The 21,090-nt window shown below is 45.5% G+C and overlaps 1 protein-coding gene and 1 long non-coding RNA gene across 4 annotated transcripts in view; one reads left to right on the top strand and one right to left on the bottom strand.

The window, feature by feature from the left end:
• CCDC149 (coiled-coil domain containing 149) overlaps positions 1–21,090 on the bottom strand; it is a 103,060-nt gene that overhangs the window by 54,644 nt on the left and 27,326 nt on the right. For both annotated transcript variants that reach the window (XM_077880865.1, XM_077880875.1), the window contains exons 2-3: positions 14,339–14,500; positions 12,183–12,221 (exon numbers count right to left, since the gene is read on the bottom strand). In XM_077880865.1, the coding sequence (XP_077736991.1) occupies positions 12,183–12,221; positions 14,339–14,500 (201 nt within the window). The remainder of the gene's footprint in view (positions 1–12,182; positions 12,222–14,338; positions 14,501–21,090) is intronic.
• LOC144303120 (uncharacterized) lies at positions 5,242–20,283 on the top strand. Of its 2 annotated transcripts, none has more exons than XR_013370121.1 (5): positions 5,242–5,350; positions 7,374–7,526; positions 18,382–18,527; positions 19,079–19,254; positions 20,088–20,283. It is a non-coding gene; the product is annotated as an uncharacterized LOC144303120 (long non-coding RNA). The 2 variants fall into 2 exon arrangements; XR_013370123.1 differs by lacking the exon at positions 5,242–5,350 and adding an exon at positions 7,140–7,159.

Raw genomic sequence — 21,090 nt, 5'->3', positions numbered from 1 at the left:
CCCGGGATCATGACCTGAGCCAAAGGTAACCGCTCAACCACTGAGCCACCCAGGTGCCTCTTTTTAATTTCCTTTTTGAATCAACAGTGGCTTGAGGCCCTCGGGCAGTGGCAGGACTCTGCTGTTGACTCACCAGCCTCAAGCAGTGGCTAAACCAGTACAACCCGATCTGTCTGAGGTGAAGGCCCGGGTCTCTACCTCCAACCCCGGCACAGGCCAGAACTTTTGTAAAGCACATTTAAAAAAAAAAAAAATCAATTACTACAAAAATGAATTTCCGGTGACATCAGGATAAAACCCCAAGTGTTTGGTTGAGTCAACAGACATAAAGTCATGCTGTCTAATTTGCCATGGGAGTCTCTGCGTTCATCGCGGGCCAGAAGCAAGCAGCCTGCCGCCCCAGCATGGGCCTTGGGCCTCACCTCGAAGTGCTCCACGGGCTCCCAGGTGTTGGCCCCTTAGCGCGGGACAGGCACGCGGTGGACACCTCAAAGGTCCCAGTGCCACCCGGAGCAGAGGACAGGGCTGCTTTCAGGAACAACGATTTACAGAGCCAGGGATGTGACTGACAACCGTCACTTACTCCGCAGCTGGCTGAAAAGAGTTTTACCAAAATCAAGCCAGGCACCTGTACAGCAGCCGAGAATGGGGGTCAGTCAGGAGCACAGAGCCTCCCAGCTGGGCTCTAGTAAGCCTACCCCAGCCTTGAAACTGCCCCCCCAACCCGCGGCCCTCACCCCCTTGGCAGGGCCAGCTGGGGGCGGCACCCCGCTTCTAAGCAGGTGGGACCGTAATTTTACATTTCACAGGCTGGGTTCCTTGTCAGCACACATTTCTTCTCTATGGAGTCTTTTCAGCCCTCCCGCCTCCTCAGCTGCAAAACAATAACTTGGGGAACTGGAAAATGTTCTGATAAAGGTACCTAACTCCTTGACATATACCTTAAGGAGGGGGAAAGGCAAAAAAAAATAAATAAATAAAAGAAGAAGAAGAAGAAAAAGAAAAAAGAAAGGAAAGTAGTACATTTGAAAGCACTCAAAATAGAGGAGAAAAGTTCACACGATTCTTTTGACCAAAAATAACACCCATGACTCACACACGCTCCCTCTAACAATCCATCAAGCTAGCACGTGGCGCCTGCTTATAATTTATCAGCCAAGCAGAGCATTTTGTCTCTGTGTTCTTGAGAAGGACTCTGCGACCATCAGTTTGCACGAGCAGCAGTGTTAAGGAAATGTCACAGAGGCTGGCAGGACCGGCTCACGCCGGGAAGGGTTCCACAGGGAAGGAAACCCAAACGGAGAGATCGTCGCCTCTAGATCTCTGGGGCGGGAGGTAGCAGAAACAGCAAAAATGTAAAAAGGTGTGCAAAGAAGCTCTTTTAAATATTCAGATCTAGGGGCACCTGGGTGGCTCAGTGGCTGAGCCTTTGGCTCAGGTCATGGTCCCAGGGTCCTGGGATTGAGTCCTACAGGGAGCCTGCTTCTCCCTCTGCCTGTGTCTCTGCCTCTCTCTGTGTCTCATGAATGAATGAATGAATGAATGAATGAATGAATAAATAAATAAATAAATAAATATTCAGATCTAGTGGGGCTGATGATAAAGGTTGACATTTTAGCTCCGATGACAGGGGAATGACTACGGCGGGATGGATCGTAGGACCCGTGTACCGAAGGGACTCTTTCTAGCTGGAAGTTCCCAAACCTTGAGATGGGGAAAGAGAGGCAACTGAGGTTTGATGAGAATGTAGCTGAGACACCTGAGGCCAGAAGGAGCAAGGCACATCCTCGTCAGGGAACAATTCAACCCCCAATCACAAGGGGGGTGTGCAGAGGTGTGCCACCAAGGCCAGCCACGGAGGTGGGCGCCGTGACGCTTACAGAAATTCTCTCTGCACAGAGATGAAGGCCACAAACCCTGACAGTTCTCGTGAAGGCAAAGACTGGGAAGTTCGAGAGGGCGGTGTGGATCTCACCCCAACCTTTCCGCTTTCGGGGGGCCGACATTCTCCCTAAGGTGGATAGTCCCACGGGCAAGGGGAGCCATTCGTCCAGCTTTCTTCGAGTCCCAGAGCATCCGAGGCTCTAACTCTTGCCTCTACCCCTGGTTTCCATTCCCTTATAAGTGCCATAAAATACATCAGAGCGGTTTACACTCTAGATGCAATACATTTTTTAAACTCACGAGAAATGATGGCAGGGAGATTTTTTTTTTTAAATGATATATTTGGCAATGACAATCGCTGTTAAGGACTCTTAACTCTTGTTAAGGATCATCTTGTTGATGATCAAGTCATCAACACGGCTCGCAAGGAAAGGATTTCAGGACACTAGTTACAAGAGACAGCCCTGAATCTTTCAGATGGGGAGACAAGGGTCCGCTACATAGCATTTTCCTCCCTGAACGAAGAGAAGCAAAGATGGATATAAAGCAGATCAGATTATGCCACTCCAAAATATTCCACTCTTGCCATAAGGATATTTTGAGCTGAGAGCAACTGAGAATCAACAGATACAGAGAGTTCCCTTTCCTCCTCCCCATTTCTGCTGAGAAGCAGGGCATAAATTTCCCCTTGTAATGGGGAGCCACCCTCTTCCACACCAGGAAGAAGCAAGCAGCCCATCACCGGAGAGCCACTCGGGACACCTCCATGAGTCTGCACAAACAAGCTTCACTAAAATAACCCTCGGGGTGTCCTGTTAGTTTTCCTGTACATTTCCTAGTCACTTTCTTATAGTCGATCATCCCTGGAAGCCCAAACCCCCTTTCTTTTATTAAAATGGTACATAAGAAAAATAAATAAAAATAAAATAAAAATAAAAAATAAAATGGTACATAAGTCCCCGAGCCAACCACTTCACCTGTGAACTCCCATACATGTAAAATAGTCATGAAGTTATATACTTTTCCCTCTTCTATATTTTGTTAGTTAAATTTGCAGGCCTCCATTCACTGAACCTAAGAGGTTAGAGGGGGAAAAAAACACAAAATAAAAGAAAGCGATGCAAAGTTTAAGATTAACCTCCCATCCTTGCACTAGCCACTGGGAAGAGCAGAAAAGGGGGCAGGCCACTCTTCTTCACCTGAGTCCCTAAATAATCCAGACTGGCAAACCAGGGCACAGGGCAATACTCCAGGGACAATCCCTCATGTCATCATGGACCTCTGTAATTTATTAGATACATAGCGCTGCTGTAATCTGGCCACGGAAAAGTTAGTCTACATCACAATGTAAAAATGATGTTTACCAGAAAGTCCTGTAACTTACCTCCCAATTTGCATATTGACATATTGAAAGTGCAAGTCAAAAGCGGGAGGGGGAAAAAATAAGTAAGAGATGGAGAGACAGGTGAAACCTTGACCTATGCACTTCCTCCAGAACAGTAGGGAAAAGAGAGGGGGAGGAGGGAGGAGACAGAGATGAGACTTAGACACTGTGCAGCTGGACATGGTGTTTGGAAGTTTGATGCTGTGTTGGGGGTGCCTAGGTGGCGCGGTTAAGCGCCTGCCTTTAGCTCAGGTCGTGATCCCGGGATCCTGGGCTGGGATCGAGTGGGGAGTCTGCTTCTCCCTCCTCCTCTGCACACCACCCCCCCACCCCCGCCGACCCCCGCTGGTGCTTGCTCTCTCTGTCTCTCTCAAATAAATAAATAAAATCTTAAAAAAAAAAAAAAGTGGATCCTGTGGACTTCTTAAAGCCGCACCACCGATAGGGCAAAGTACTCGATTAAACAAGCATATATTAAAAAAAAAAAAAAAAAAAAGGTTTGACGAAACATCAAGTATACTTGAGCAGGGTGATTGATAGCAAATTTAATTGCAATTTCTACTCTGCTGCTTGGGTCTGTGGCGACTCCTGTGTTAACAGTAATAGACTCAGTGAGACTTGCTTTGCTGAGCAAGGGCCCCCTATTCATGGCAACTGCCGAAGTGATGACCTCTGCTACGGTGACAGTTTTCCTTTTGACAAGAAAACAACCACCCAGAGGTCACTCCGGACATATTTTCTGGCCGCACAAGGAGCCCCCCGCAGCCTCCTCCCACCTCATAATCTCAAAGCACATGCTTGCCAATGAACACATTTCCAGGCCCACGGGCAAACACGTGTCAATAGATTTGGGAGGCTGCTGTTGACGTGAATGTGTGCTTCATCTTGGCCTTTGGGATTCTCCATCTGCCTCCTCTCAAGTCCTCTAGACTCCTTGGGCCTAAATATCCTTATCTATAAATGTGGGGGGTGCTCCCACCCTGCTTCCAAACTCCCTGTGAGGGTCCACAGAGCAGCAGCAAGATGCACTAGTGCTCAAAATGAAGTTACAGTTACTAAGATTTGGGCGGGGGGTGGGGGGATGCTGGATTTTCTTCCCTGTTTCCCTGATGGAACAGGAAAGTCATGCTGTTCAAAGAGCCACAAAAAGAAACATCTCAAGGCACCTGAGATCTTTGTAGGAAGTTTTAGGTTGTGAGCACCATGCCCAGGATGCATGTACAAAGTTGCTCTGATTCACAGTCACTGGGGATGAAAATAAGGTTGACCAGGAAGACTTTTCCACTGAAGTAAAAAGGCTCCCTCCCATCCCACAAAGGGCCACTCTATGCTCTGATTTCTCCAGGGCCAGCCTTCTGGCACATGTCACCATCTAAATAAACCATCACTCTTTAAGGGAACAAAGCAAAGGCTCCCTCTTCAACCAGGAGCAATACCTCCCGTGATGCATCGGCTTGAAATCAAAACGGGAGAAGACAACCCTGGGTTTGATTGTTTATTCAGGGAGGACTTTGAATGGGGAGAATGGGCTTCTGTGACCCCAAAGAATCCCATCTTCTAAGAACATGAACCCAAGATAATTTCAATTCCCTTTGTCTCCCTTGGAGGAACTGCTTGTTTAACAAAGAAAAAAAAAAATATTTAAAGGGTTGTTTGAGATCTTCCGGTGAGGTCTCGCTGCAGCACAAAGAGGTGCTCTGTGTACAGGTCTGCCTAGAGTATCAAGAAGACATCTTCATTTCAATATCCCATGAGAAGTTATTAATGCATCGCTGTTGTCATGATCTCTTCACAGCTTCCTTAACGGATGATTTGCCATTGGAAACTGACTTGTTTTAAAAGGGATCCTAAGTTCTAAAAGAAAGCCTTGACAGCTGTATTTCTACAACTACAAACATGAAAGCTCTGGTCTGTCCTCAGAGGAGGAGACAAAAGAGGCAGGAAAATATTTATGACCAAACAGTTGGTTGCCACGGGAAAGAACACCGGCTTACCAGGTGAAGATGCCAAGCTCTTTCTGGTTCTCCACCACTTCTAAGCACTTCAAAGCACTTAATTTCCAGACTTCCAAAATGGGTTAGGGTAAGTGTTGATTATGCTCCGCACCCCCCAACTCAGCTTAAGAGTCAAATATAGAACAAAAAAAACCTGAACGAGAACATTCAACTACAAGTCAGCAGATCTGGAGTTTTAGGTCTGCTCTGTTAACTCGCTGTGTGATCTTGGACAAGTCATAGGAAAAAAAAAAAAAAAAAGGAACTAGCCAACATTCACTGAGCACTCAGCAAGTACCAGGCAATGAGTATGATAAGCATTATCATCCCAATTCCTTGGAGGAACTTTATAATTATGTCTCGTTATTATGTTTGTTTTGGAGAAGAGGAATTTGAGTCTAAGAAAGGTTAGGCAGCTTGCCTGAGACCACCCACCAGGAAGTGGAGGGTTAAGTTCACATCCGTACTACTGAGGGCCCAGAACCCCGGCTCTTCCCACCTACTGCTACCCAAGACGTTGCCTTGCAACTTTGTGGAAGACCTAATTTGCCAGGTCAGGAGACAGCTGGGAGATCACATTTGTACGTATGTGCATGGATACGTGGTCTCTGAAAAGCACAAAGCCACTACCAAGGCTGAGAAATGTGGTATGTATTGCTTCTACCTACATCTGAGAAGAACCTTCAACTACATTTATGGTCAGCTCAAGCTCCTATGACAAAACACCATAGTCTGGGTGGCTTATCCACCACAGAAAATGATTTTTCAGAGTTCCACAGGCTGATAATGTGCGACCAGAGTGCCAGGCTCCCATGAGAGCCCTCTTCGGCGGGGACTCCTTGGTGTATCCTCAGAGGGCGGAGAGCAGAGCACAGAAAGCAAGGCCTCTCGTGCCTCTTGGAAGGACACTAATCCCATTCATGGCAGCTGCACTTCATGACCTCATCTCAGCTTAACTACCTTGCAGCGGCCCCGCCTTCTAATACCATCACCCCCTGGAGAGTAGAGTTTCAATATATGAATGTTGAGGGGACACAAACGTCCCGTCCATAAACAGAGTGATCACAGCAATCTCTCCCTCTGAGTTGGGAAATGAACAGGGGAAGAGTGTAGTAGGTAGAGACCACAGAGATTCCTCCTTCCTGATCAAGAAACAAGGCTGATGGGCAACGAGATGCTCCATGTGGCATCTTCTCCAATACGTAGATCTTTCAACCTCCATGTCCTGTCTGTTAACCTGACAGCTCTGGTTCTGGTGCCTTCTGCATATATAAGGAGCACTTGCTTTGTAGCTGGAAGGATAAATACTTTACCCATTGTTTGCCTTTGGGATAAATATGTAATGTCATATAGGAGACACTAGGTCGGGGTGCATGCTTCTATCCCCTTCCTGCTAGATGGAAGAGTTAAGAAAATCATTGTGCCTCTCCCTACCACTCCTGTCACGTGTGTGCCAAGCTATCTGCTTCTGGCTAAATGGAAAGTTTCATTGCTGGGATCCCTGGATGGCGCAGCGGCTTGGCGCCTGCCTTTGGCCTGGGGCACGATCCTGGAGACCCGGGATCGAATCCCACGTCGGGCTCCCTGCATGGAGCCTGCTTCTCCCTCTGCCTGTGTCTCTGCCTCTCTGTCTCTCTCTGTGTGACTATCATGAATAAATAAATAAAATCTTTAAAAAAAAAAAAAGAAAGTTTCATTGCAAAAATAATAATAATAAAAATAAATAAAAATTTAAAAAATTAAAAATAAATAAAAAATTTTTAAAAAGGAAGTTTCATTGCAACCAGCACCTAAACACTTACTGCTGCATTTTCTTCCCCACACCAAGCTGATGAAGAAGGCATCTTAACATCCACTCCACACAAACCAGTCACACGCCTCCAAAACTAAATCGAAGGTAAAAAAACATTTAAAAAACATATTTTCAATGGGTAAAACTCTTCATTTTTCCAAATCCTGGAACTACCTTTTCCCCACTATTTATCAAGACTTCTCTTCCATTACAAGCCAGAGTTCTCTCCCTTGCTTCAGGCTGTATTTTTCTCTCCATAGCACCAATTGCTATTAACATCTGATATATTTTAATTCTTTTGTTTATTGTTTATTCATAGCATCTCTGCCAGAATTAAGGTGTGTGGCTATATTATTTATCATCCAGACCAAGAGATTTTGGAGAGTGAAAAAAAAAGCACTAATACAAATGATGCCAGGACGAAACGGAGACGTTCCTGGGGAAACGAAGGTGTGGTCACCCTAACTACAATGTAAGTTACATAAGCTCGGGGACTTGGGTCTGACTTTTCTCCCCCAGTGTCCCCACTGTCTAAATTAGCACAAGACACCCATGGGATGCTCCATAAATAAGTACTGAGTCATGATGGCTCCAAGCATAAGCTCTCAGTGGACTGCAGGGGTTCAAACTCTGCCTCTGACATCAATGAATTACGTCATTTCCCTGCGGTAATTTCCTTGACCACCATATGCTTCAATTTCCTCATCTGTCAGATGGTGACACTAATGAGAGCGCCCACCTCACATGCCTGTGAGAACTAACTGAGCTTATCAACAGTGCAATCCTGAGCACAGGGTCCACACCCTTCAAGAGAGGGCACTCCAAAATGTTGGCTACCACCATGACTGTTGGCCATTCCAAGACTGTCTTTTTTTTTTTTTTTTAAGATTTTATTTATTTATTCATGAGAGAGAGAGAGAGAGAGGCAGAGACACAGACAGAGAGAGAAGCAGGATCCATGCATGGAGTCCAATGTGGGACCTGATCCTGGAGCTCTGAAATGCAGCTTGAGCATGGAGCCATCCAGATCCAGTAGGCAGGATGGGCTGCCCACCCACAACAGGACCTAAGACAGCCGCTGCTGCCGTGCTCAGTGCTGGCTCCAGCCAACCACCCTGTTCCACACGCGCCCTGGCCCCACGGCTTTGCACGGAGGTGACCGCACATGTTCTGTTCAAGTGCGTCTGAGAGCCTACTGCGGGGGAAAGTCCCCATGAATAGAAGGTGACAATAACAACCACCGTCCCCACCAGAAGACCCTTGAGTCCCACTGTTGACGTCCAGAGAAAGAGTGGGGAAGCATAGTGTGGATTGCATTAAGTACATGCGGAAAATCAAGAACTGATATTTTTCTCTGTTCAAACAGCTTTTTTTAATTTGCTATGGTGTTTATAACAAAAGGCAGGTGCTCAACCACTGGGCCACCCGGGTGTCCCCATTCCAAGACTGTCTTAAGAAGGCGCACAGAGCAGATGGTTATGACACTGCCTACCCAGCACCCCTTAACATGACAACAGTAACGTAAAGACTGCTAACTCTGGGAAACGAACTAGGGGTGGTAGAAGGGGAGGAGGGCGGGGGGTGGGAGTGAATGGGTGACGGGCACTGGGGGTTATTCTGTATGTTAGTAAATTGAACACCAATAAAAAATTTAAAAAAAATAATAAAATAAATATCAGCTGGGCTATTTAAAAAAAAAAACAAAAAACATGACAACAGTAGAAGCCTCCTTGTGTCCATGGGATTTCCTGGCTGCACTTGGCTGATCCTGAGATCGGCCCCCTGGCCTGAGGCCGGCCTAGGGGAGCTCTCTCCCCAAACTGAGGAGCAACATTTTTCCCTAGAGATCAAAGATGTGGAGTCTGTGGTCCTCATGCAATCGACAGTCACATTGCCCAATCTACAGAAAAGGCAGGTCTACAAAAAGAAATGATGGCTGCTGAGGGCAGAGGAGGGAGCCAGGGTACTTGAGGCCTGGCTGCATTTCTGCCTCTCTGATGGCTCAACCAATCCCTCTGAGGTCCTATGAGCCAAGAATCTCCTCTGTGGCCCCAGCTACTTTAACCTGCCAAATGTAAATTAAAAGGTCCTGACAAGGGCAGTGGTAGAGAGATTCATCACACTAATATACAACTGACTTAAAATAATTTTTTAAAGGGGATGAGGAGGAGAAGGAGAGGATGATAAATACTTATTGGTGCTCACCCTTTGCCAGGCACCATGGGGAGACTCTGCTTGTACCACTATGTTGTGGGTACCATATTCATTCCCATTTTATGGACGAGACAGCCAAGACTCAGATATCCAAAGAAACCTTCCCAAGGCCACACAATTAGTTTACTGGATGTCCCTGCTGGCTTCCTAGCAGCACTTCTATCCTAGGTGATTAATCTAAGCCAATTAACAGATGGTAGTCTCCTGGTGAATGTTAACAGACCAGGATTGGGAGCATGTCCTACACTAGCCCAATTAGACTGGAGAGAAAGACTTCTATCCCATGGCTCGGGTGTTTGCTTCTCCTGCTTAGGAGAACCAGCCTCAGAAGAAAGCTAAGCTCCTTCTTCTAAGAAAAGAAGAAGAAAGAGAAAGCAGAAGAGTTCTCTTTCTCTTCAAGGGAGAAAGCTGATGTTAAAATTAGCACAGTGGAAGAGCAATCATAAAATACAGGTTGTCCTGTTCAATTTGAATTAGAGATAAACAATTAATAATGTTTTGACATAAATCTGTCAAATATTGCATGTGTCATACTTTTTTTTTATAAGTAGGCTGCACACCCAGCATACAGCCCAGCATGGGGCTTGAACTCAGAACCCTGACATCATGACCTAAGTTGAGATCAAAAGTCAGGTGCTTAACTAACTGAGCCACCCAGGTGCACCAAGGGCCATACTTCAATACTAAAAAAAATTACTGTCTATCTGAAATTCAGATTTCTCAAGTGTCCTGTATTTTTTTTTAAAGATTTGTTTATTTGAGAGAGAGTGAGCACACATGTGCATGCACACAAGCACAGGGGTTCAGCGAGGAGTCCAAACGCCAGGCTCCATCTCATGACCCTGAGATCATGACCTGACCCAAAACCAAGAGTCAGACGCTTGACCAACTGCACCTGCCAGGCACCTCACAGGTGTCCTGTATTTTTATTTGCTAAGTGTGGCATGGTGGAGAGAAGGGGTATACACAATGAAGAAGTAGTACACACTACCTCTGAGCTTCTGGTTATGCAAGGTCATTGATTTCTTTGCTGTTTAAGCCCTTGAGAATTTCTGTCATTTGTACCCCAACGCATCCTATCTCATGCAAGTCAGAGGTTCCAACCCAAGGGGGAAGGACACAGAGCCACAGGCACACCACCGTACAACTCCTAAGGGGACAGAAACTAAACGCCATATTCAAATCTAAAAAGCTAGTGCTTAGGACACTTTTTTAGGAAACTTGTTTTTTTCAGAGCTATACAAATGCAGCTTAACAGACTTACTGGAATTCTTCAGATTCTCTTCAGTCAATGTAAATTTTTTATTATAAAGTCATGGAATGTGAATTCACTTAAACTGTAAAACCCCTTCATGAATACTAACAAACTCTAAAATCTCAACAAAGATGACTGTTCATAGCCACCAAAAACACAAAACATCTAGCAATTCCAGATTAAGAATGCCAATTTTTAGACACTCATATTTCCTTGTCATTTTGTTAAAAAAAAAAAAAAAACGATTAGCTCCATAGCAAAATTTGACTTTAGAGCAAACCTGGGGCATTATAAAATAATCAAATAAAATAGGAAGTGAGTATAGGAATGAACAGAACTGAATAACCAAATGGGTAACCATAGGACTAAGATGTGTTTCAGGGTAAAAGTCCTGTGTGTGTGTGTGTGTGTGTGTGTGTCTTGGGCATATTATTTACTTAGCGTCAAAAAATCTCAAGGAAATGAACCCAACAAGTTTACATGTGATGTCAGGTATATCATCAATGAACAAGAACAATATGTTGAGTTAGCCATTATTGTTACGAAAAGACAAAATAATCCCTGTATCTTTATTTGCATCTACCAGTTTCAAAGCCCTGCTCTTGGGCAGAGGCTTCTCCGTAACGTGGAACACAGAGCATTAACATCACCGTCATCTAGGCTCCCTTTGAGCCCATAAAAAGCCACAATTCAGGGCATGTCAGTAGAGAACTACTGTGAGGTTGAGAAAGGTCTAACAAAGATATCTTTGGAAAACAACAAGATATATATGTGTGTATGCAACTGGATTAAAAGAAATGTGATTTGTGATATTCCTGAACATAACATGTTATGAAAATCTAAACTGGCTATTAATCTATACATTTTACAAAAATCCAACCAAAATACCAACTGCTTGGTTGGTTTGTTTTGGTGGGATCGGAGAAAGCTTGCTAAAATGTTTGCAAGTTTTATCTGGAAAAAGTAACAAATAAGAAACATGTGAAAAACAAGAGCAAAGGGAAAGAGACTAGCCCAAACAGATGTCACAAGTATTGTAAAGCCAAATCATTAGAATAACGTGGTACGACCCCAGGGTTACATAGGAAGCTCCAAGGAACAGAACAGAAAGTTCAGAAAAAGATCCACAAACATATAAGGATTTGTTCAACGACATATGTAAGTATCCAAAAATCTGTGGGGGAGAAAAAGTGGATTCATCAATAAAAAATATAAAATGTTGGCTACCACCTAGGAAGAAAGAACATAAATGGCTTGTGAGTTTTGCTGGTAAGATGGCTCTTAAGGCCTGAAGTAGTAGAAGCAAATGGGAGAAGAGAATCCATCCCAGGACAGAATGCTAACAGGTGACGGCCCTAAGCCCTCAACTCCCCCCTCCTGACAGGATTCCCAGCAACAAAAGGAATACTGTCAACTGGTGTGCCTCCTTCCCCCTCCCTGTTGGACCTCACTGGGTTTCCTTCCACACCCCCACCCCTACCCCCACCCCCACCGCCAACCCCTCTTCTCAGCCAGTGTTTCTCTACCACCCAATCCCCACTCCGAACACAAAAGGATTCTGGGAAGTTAAGAGAAGTTCTCTACATATTTTGGATTCCCTGATCCCCCCAGTCATTGTAAGGCATCAAGAGTTAACCAAACTTCAGGAATACGTCTTACCTGTTTCCTCTTTTCAGGGGGAAGTGATGGATCACCATCCTACAAAGGAACAAATGTTACACTTTACTTAAAAAGCAAACAAACAAAAAGATGTACTTAGATTGGAGGAACTGACCCAAACTCTGAAGCAAATTCAGACCCTCCCACTCCTGCCCCCTGCGATCAATAGTGTGGGGAGCCAAAGTCAAATATATACTTTTTTAAATATTAAGTATCAACTGAACCAGTTATGTTTGAAAAACCTCTAAGAAATCAGTTCTAATTAGGACCAAACCCATATACTTTCTAAAACCACAGGAAACAGCTAAATATATGAATAAACTGTACTTATCAAAATTATTTTTGAGCAAAGCCCAAACTGAGATAATACAGTTCACTTGGTTTGAGCTGAATTCCTCTTTTAAATGGTTAGATCCAGGGCACTGGGTGTTATATATGTTGGCAAATTGAATTTAGATAAAATTTTAAAAATAATAATAATAAAATAAAAATAAATAAATAGTTAGATCCAAAGGAATAATAATGGACACACACATGCTTGAATTTTCTCTATGGGCAGAACAGGTAGGGAAGAGGGGATATGATATGCTCAAAATAAAAGAGAATTAACTGAGAACTTCCAGTCCTATCAGACTTTCTGTCCTAAAAGGATTCAATCTTACCCCCTCTTTTGGTGCCACCTGGGAATAAAAAGGGCTCAGGTGAACATTCAAATGCTCCGTAAACGAGTACTCTTCTCTCCAATGCTACCTGTATGTAACCTGTGGAATCTTCTGATCTGTTTCTGCTCCAAAATGAATCAGTGAATCCCATACAGAGAGCTAAACGTTAGCCATCGGGTGAGCACCCCAAAACAGAGATTGCATGTGTGATAGAAAAAAAGTAGAATGGAAAATGGTGCTCATGGGGATCCCTGGGGGGCTCAGCAGTTTAGCATCTGCCTTCCGCCCAGGGCGTGATCCTGGAGACCCGGGATCAAGTCCCGCATCGGGCTCCCTGCAGGGAGCCTGCTTCTCCCTCTGCCTGTGTCTCTGCCTCTCTTTCTCTCTGTGTCTCAAATGAATAAGTAAAATATTAAAAAAGAAAGAAAGAAAAGAAGAAAGAAAGAAAGAAAGAAAGAAAGAAAGAAAGAAAGAAAGAAAGAAAGAAAGAAAGGAAGAAAGAAAATGGAGCTCAGCAGTGGTACCCTCCGTGTCAGCACAATCTGTATCCTTAAAAATCTTGCCACATGAAAACCGAGAGAATCTAAATGCCTGGGCTAAGGGAAAGGTTAAAGAAACTATGGAAATCTTACTATGCAAATGTTTTTAAAAATGAACTGAATTTGTATGTGTGGCCTAGAGAGATGACCCAGGCAGAGCACCGAGGGCAAAGCAAGTGCTGGAACATTTGGTCCAACAGAACTCCACGATGATGGAAGTGGCCTGTGTCTCACGGTCCAATACGGTGGCCCTCACGGAAACCTTCTATATCCACGTAATCCCACACAGTAGCCACCTGCCACCTGCGGTGATGGGGCCCAGGAAACATGCTGGGCCTGAAGAACAGAGTTTTTGATTCTACTGAATTGTAATTAATTTGAAATGAAATTTAAATGATCGCATGTGGCTAGCGGCTTCTGGATTAGTGCAGATTTATAATACGGATCTTCTTTAAAAAGCCCCAATGGGGGGTGCCTGGCTGGCCCCATCGGTGGAGCAAGTGACTCCTGATCTCCATCTAGTCTTACCTGTTTCCTCTTTTCAGGGGGAAAAGTTCTAGCCCCGAGTTCTAGCCCCATCCTGGGTGTAGAGATTACTTAAAAAAAAAAAAAAAAAAGGATAAAAAACCCCATATAAATAAAGCAACAGGGAGGCACGTACAAACACACGTGTCTGTGTGCGTATTTCGGAGGTGCCGGGGCAGGCAGTCTGGACGCACACACACATCGGCTAGCGCCCGGGACTGGGTTGTGGAGGTAACAGGGGTCACAATTTTCCCTTCCTCACTTCTCCACTTTGGAGCTTTTTGAATGCAATCTTTTTTTATTTTTTTTTTTAATTGTAATGAAGTGGCATGTTGAGATCCCCACTTTTTTTTTTTTTTATTTCAGTTCCAGGGTAACCCACTTCCGATCTTAATGCGGGCACAAGAATGTCCCGGGACGTAATACTTACGATCAGCTCCCGGTATTTCTTCTTCAGGGACTGGTGGCGCTCTCGAAGCTGATTGGCCATGAGTTTGTACTGGTCCCTTTCTTGCTGGCATGTGTCCAGCTCCTTGGAGAGGATCAGCAGGGCTTCCTTTTTACTCTCCAGCTTTCTTTTGCACACTAGGTACTGCAAAACAAACACGTCCAAGCAGCTGATCAAACACACCCACAGACCTCCGTTTAACACGCACTGTCTTTAACACACCCTGCAGGCCTGCTTTACTTTTGTTGCATTTTTTTTCTTTATTTTTAGAGATCACATATACAGATGTCTGCAGCAGGTATACGACATACAGACTGCTACAGTACACGACATACGCCCCTCACGACAGAACCAAAACCTTGGATGATGGTGAACTTTGGCAAACTGGATAGACAGATAAAATAATTTAACTGACATATAAGCAAAAAAAGCAATTTTTTTTTTTACATGACACAGATAGCTGGACTCAACTTTTGTTTTAAAAGGATCTGTATATTCGGTAAGATGGGGTAAAATTTTATTAAAATTTAATGAAATGATATACACAGATTATTCAATACAGATTTTGTAAAAATATCGATAACTCTTGGTCACGTGTTTTTTACGATTTTATTCTTGATGCTTTGCTGTGTTTTCTAAGTTGTCCTGATTAAACCCATATGGCTGTACTATAATAAAGAAATACAAAAAGTGTTATTAGAAATAGCTTCATTGAACTATAAATCACTGCAGTAGATTTTACCTGCCCATTCAGCCCAGCAGACATTTTTCTCACCTGAGAAATGTTTGCTAATTCCACCAAGATGTGTGCAACTTCCGTAATTCCAATGCAGGCACCTGCTACCCAACTCTGTGAGCAAAGTATTTTAGCCACACTTCGATTACCCACCAAACAGGTGGGTACCGGGTACCTAGCTGGAACACAGGGTGGGGTGTACCTAGCTGGAACTCTTCCTCAGACACACAGGATTTCTTGGTCCCTCCTTCTCCCCCTTCCCCCCTTCCCCTCACCCCTACCCTGACCATGAACCACCCTCAGCTGATAATCACCCAGCACGTGGGCCAGTGTGAGCCTGACCGGGACTCTTTACTTTTCTTGGATATACTGCACCGTCTGGCGTTATTCACGTATGTGAAATGTGGCATTAAATACCTTTTGAATTTGCCCCGTAAAAGACCAAATTCAGAGCATTCATGAAAACAATTTATAGTTTCATTATACACTCTGACATGAGCACTTTGTCATTATGGACGCTCACACAAAGCAGAGAGAGAATCGGCGCTCCCGTACCATTGGAGTCAATGCTCTTTTATGGACAAAAAGCATTACTCATATATAGTGCTTGCTTGGAACTGACTTTGTTAAGTTCAATTTCAAATAAATGAAAGGGGAAAAAGAGTTTTGTGCATTAGCACAATTTTTTTTCCTTAAAAAAAAAAAAAGTAATTGCTTGGCTTCAAAAACAAAGGGGAAAGAAAAGCCATTCGGAGACAGATTTGAGTTCTAAGAGAGGACGCTTCCACCTTGGGTGAATCTTATTCCCGGCAGTAATGAGGTTGGAATCTTGCCTTAAAATGTCCTGGACTTTTAAGACTTTGACATCGTCTTCGTGGAGGCAAAATGGTTCTGTTGCCACTGTGATTTCTCAGGAGTAAAATCCCCAACGAGTAAATATCAGAGGAGAGTGGCTCAAATATCTCAACTGCAATGTCCTAAGGGAGGTATTGAGATTTCACAGGAAGAAATCCCATTTACACACAATTTAGCAGATCTGCCCTCGCGCCTTTGGTGCTTTGCCCATGATCAGCAGCCTCCGTTGTCACTGCCATTAGTACTGGTGGCACAAAGACGGCCACCTTTGTCCCTTCAATTTTTCAGATCCAACTCTGAGGCCGCAAAGGTACTGTCTTTCAACTTTGGGGAAGAAAATCCTAATTGCACCGAGACATTGTAAGGTGCTCTGGCTGAGATTAGCTGGAAGATCTGGCCCACGAAGGGAAGACTGGCAAAGTGGAAATTCACGTTCCCCGACCCTGAACTGCTGTCTGTTAGGATCCAGGACAGAAGCTGTTTCTCCCCCAAGACATGGTTCAAACAGGGCCTCGGAAGCCGTGAAGCGCAGTAATAGGACTCGCTTCCCTGGGGCCTAAGGTACGAAGCGAAAGCAGGCACAAAGGGCTCTGCTGAGACCCAGTGGCCTGGGATCTGCAGAGCAGGATCCCTGCAGTCCCTTCAGGGCATGCAAAACAGGACAATTATACCTTCACCCAAGGGTAAGAGAGCAAACACATCCTAGTAGAACCTAAAGCCACGGCAACAACAGGGGGATCCCTAGGAAGCCGCTGCTCTACCGACCACTCTTTCTTCCACGTACTATGGTTTAGAACAGCAAATTGCAAAATTTGCATTCAGTGTCATTTACTTTTGTCAATAGAACAGATCTCAGGCTGGAGCCTTATTTCTGTAAGAGCTCAAAGTGGTGCTGCCCTGGCGAGGGTGGGACGGCTCCCCCGTGGTCCCTCGTGCGGCAGCATCAAGAAGGAACACCGCTCTGTGTCCCCCGGGGATGCTCGTGAAAGTGCAGATTCCTGGCCTCAGCTCAGACCCATTGAGTTGGAATCTCAGGTACTGGCAGGAATCTGCACTGTTCGCACATAGCCCAGGGGGTTCCTACTGCAGCTGCACTTCGAAAACCCAGGCTCGAGAGGCCTCTAGCTTCCCGAGGTCTCCAAAGTTAGAACCCTAACTACTATAGTTAGAGAGGCCAGCAGCGGCCCATGGATCCAGGGCCAGGCACGGTCTCAGAACCGCCCCGGGGATAGCTGCGCCTCTTTCTGTAGCACAGAGGGGTTCTGACCAAGTACCAGCACGCTACAAGTACAAGCACGGCTACATTATTCTGCACCTGGCCAAAGAGCCTAACGTATGTTATTAAAACAATAGAAAACCCTGGGAGAAAAACGAAAAAAAAAAAAAAAAAAGAAAAAGGAAAAAGAAAACCCTGGGAGAGGGTTGTGTGTGCAGGAGCCGAGACCAGGGGATGGGAAGGAATTTCTCGTACTCGTTCTAAAATGGTTATCGTTTACTCCCTGGGATGGCAGCTGTTAAAATGACCCATTTCCTATCCCTCTGATTGGAAACAAACACCAGAAAAACTGGAAGGAACCGGAAGGGAAGGGTCGTGAAGAGCCTCCTTGTTGGCAGCTCTGAACAACTGGCAAGTGCATGGATCCAGCCCCAGCCTCAGGAGGTTCCACAAATGGAACAGAAAGCCAGGCAAACCAACGTGCTGTGCTGGAGACAGTTCAGCTCCTAGAGGAGGAGGATGGGGGAAGTGTAGACGACGGAGGACGTGGACAGTAGAAAATCACCAGGCGGAGCCAGGCGGCCTCCGTCCAGAAGGGGGTCTAGTGAGGAGCTGATGGTGAGCTGCGGTGGCCCTGGAAAGCCACACAACACCAGGAACAGAACAAACACACACCACCTGGAAAATGAGAGGGGTTCCCAGGGTGCCCTGTGACTTGAGGGACCCAGGATTTTAACACCGCCATCTAGTATCCTTGGGGGTAATGGGTGTCCTGGAAAACACTGGGGTGGGTAGGGGCTCCAGTCCAGGAGGTAAGCCTCGCGTCAAGCCCCCAGAAATTGCTTCCTCCGACTTATCTAGGACAGAGCAGCCTTAAGGATTTCCAAAGATCACCCTTGACAGTGGCAATTCCGGAATCCCTGGATAGCAGGGGCCACAGGATGCCACCCGGTGGCAGTGGGTGCTGGGCTGTGCTTGCAATAACAAGCTGATTGATGCCTATGTGGCTGACACTGGCGCCTCTAATATTTCCAGCTTTCCTTTCCTGCCAGGCCCGTGGCAGGCCTGTCCCTCCCCATGCTTTGGAGGAAGGTAGAGCCATGAGACTTGCTTTAGCCCATAAAATGGGCCTGGAGGGGACATGAGGTACTCCCAGGGTGAAAACGCTTAAGAGTCAAGGTAAGAATCGCCACGCCTTCCCCTCCCCCGTTGCAACAGGTGTGGAAGCAGGTGTGGCTACGGAGATGCCCAAGAACCAAACAGCAGAGAGGGTGATGCCAACACAGCAGATGCCTGCCCTGGAGAGTCGTCTGGGTCCACAGCAAAACTGACATGATCCAGAAGTAAAATTTTGTGGTGTTAAGGTACAGGGATTTGGGGAGGGGGGTGTTTGGTACCAGGGCGTAATTTAGCCCGTCCTGACTCATGCAGTCCATATCAAAGAATGCGAGAGGGAGACAGGCGGAGATGATATCTGCCCCTGCTCTCTGCTTCTGCTGAGCCACCACGACAGGAAGATCCACTATCCCCAGTATTATCACCATGACCCAAAAGCACAGTTTTTGTGACAAATACTTTCCACGTGAGAAGGTGGACCTCAGGTGGAAGAGGTCACATAATGTGCCAAGGGGCCGCAGAGTCAGAATCTGAACCCAGACCTCTGGAGAGCCAGCCCCTGGAAGCCCCAATTCCTGAAAAACTAAGCATTCTGTGAAAAAGAAAAGAAAGAAAAAAAAAATACCAGCATATTCGTGGCATCGGTTGCTACGTTGAGTTGGTATTCCCGGCACAGGGAAGCTAAGGAAGGGTGGTTTTGAATTTGGCTACTTTTTAGACCTGGAAAAAATGAAGGGAAACTTTGATTTCTGCACCCGCTCCCCTCCTAAACTAGGGGACCTGCCTCTTCTTTCCTCAGACGAGGCCGGAAGGAAGAAGAGAAAAACAAAAGACTCTCTCACCTGCGCTCCTTGAGAGGGAGCCAAGTGGAAGCAATAAGGCTTCTCTCCACTTAGAAGAAATGGGATCAACTACCGGGCATCAGAGAACCAGAGGGTTATTTCCTCCAAAGCGGCCGGGCTGGAACTGTTGTCTGTAAGCTGTAGCCGGTCTCAGCTGCCCACTCAACAAATATTTTCTAGGTGCCTCCTCTGGGTGAGGCACAGAGCCAAACACTGGTCTCCCAAAGGGATCAACGGTCCTGCTGATTGTTTGTTTCCTTCTGGAAATTTTATTTTATTTTATTTTTTACATTTTTTAATTTAAATTCAATTTGCCAACATATAGTAGAACACCCAGTGCTCATCCCATATCAAGTGGGCCCTGCTGATTTTGAAAAGGAAAAACATGATACCCGGATAACAAACCTTATTTCCACAATCCCTTGTGGGTTTTTCTGAATCCCTCCCTCCCCCCAGACGTTCTGAAAACCGAAAATGTGTTCACGTCCCACGAGTGACCTCAGCCAATGTGAGGGTGTTTATGGTCTTTCTGCCACCAACCATGAATATTCATACATTTGCTGAAGACAAATCAACGTGTTTGATTATCGATTAAGTCACTCCCCGGGAGTCAGCGGGGGCCGATACCTAATGTACCGTATGCTTATGGCATTTCCTCGCAGGGTCCAAGAACTCCTGCATCTGAAATGCCTCTGGGGCCCAAGGATTTTGGACAGGGAACCTGACTTTTACTTGAAAGCCACCCTTGCAAATCTCTACATAGTCCCAGTGACACGTATGGGACTAAAACCCAATCTTCCTCAATCAGTAATTGTCCCAAACCTAAGCATTTTTTAGATTCTGACTTCCTCGTTCTGAGCCAGGAAAAACTAAAAGTACGTTACATGCGGCCCATCTCCAGGCTGCCATAATGTAATGCTATGTGTCTGTTCCCACAGCCTCCTGTTTTCTTTCTTTTTTCCTTAGAATTGGCCTCCAGCGCTGGAACCTCACAGATAACCTCACAGATAAGCGACGTGGCCAACTGCAAAGAACAAGGTTCCTGGCTGCCGTCATTTCCAAGTCTGGGGTCGTGACGCGTTCATCGGTGTAGCGAGATCAATTCACTTGCAACCCTTCATTTTCTTTAAAAAAAATAAAATAAAAAGATGCCAGTAACCCATGCAATTTCACCAAAACTTTTCTTTTTGAACATGTGTGTAGGAATACACACACACACACACACACACACACCTGCATATTTTCACACATTTATTGCAGACCGTCATTCTAGAAGCTTGTACACTACTGTTCTGTAGTAAGGCACTCTGCACGTTTACTCATTCACTGGACAAATATCTAACGAAGGTCACCGAGAGGGGTGAGGGTGGGAAGGGGGTGGTGGGGAGGAAGACTACATGGAGGAGACGGTGCTTAATGAGTTTTGAGAGATGAGTGGGCACAATGACACCCAAATAAAGACTATTCCGTAACGGAGATCATTAGTGCCTTGGGATTGAGGCCCAGCCCTGATTATAATTGATCCCTTCCCTGCCCACCTCATTGAGCTTGAAATGGAAGGTGCTATGCTAGAATTTGACTTTGTACACTTTTTCAAAATTAAAGGTATTATTCTTCTAGCATTTCAAGAGAACAAAACACTTTCACAGACACTCCCTCGTTTGATGGTCTGCATCGTATGACAAGTGCGACGTGAACTGTTTTCTCTCATTTGACAAAGTAGCTGAGATTGTCTTTCCCGGACCGGGACTTTTTTTTTTTTTTTTTTTTTTTTTAAGATTTTATTTATTTGAGAGAGAAAGAAAGAGAGGAGGAGGAGGAGTGAGTATGAGCAGAGAGAGAGGGAGAAGCAGACTCCCAGCTGAGCAGGGAGCGAGGCGTAGGGCCCGATCCCAGGACCCCGGGATCATGACCTGAGCTAAAGGCAGACGTTTAACAGACTGAGCCCCCCCCAGGCGCCCCTCATACC

This window comes from Canis aureus, chromosome 2 (assembly GCF_053574225.1).
Source record: "Canis aureus isolate CA01 chromosome 2, VMU_Caureus_v.1.0, whole genome shotgun sequence".
Classification (NCBI taxonomy): domain Eukaryota; kingdom Metazoa; phylum Chordata; class Mammalia; order Carnivora; family Canidae; genus Canis; species Canis aureus.
This window is presented reverse-complemented; position numbering and strand designations above follow the sequence as displayed.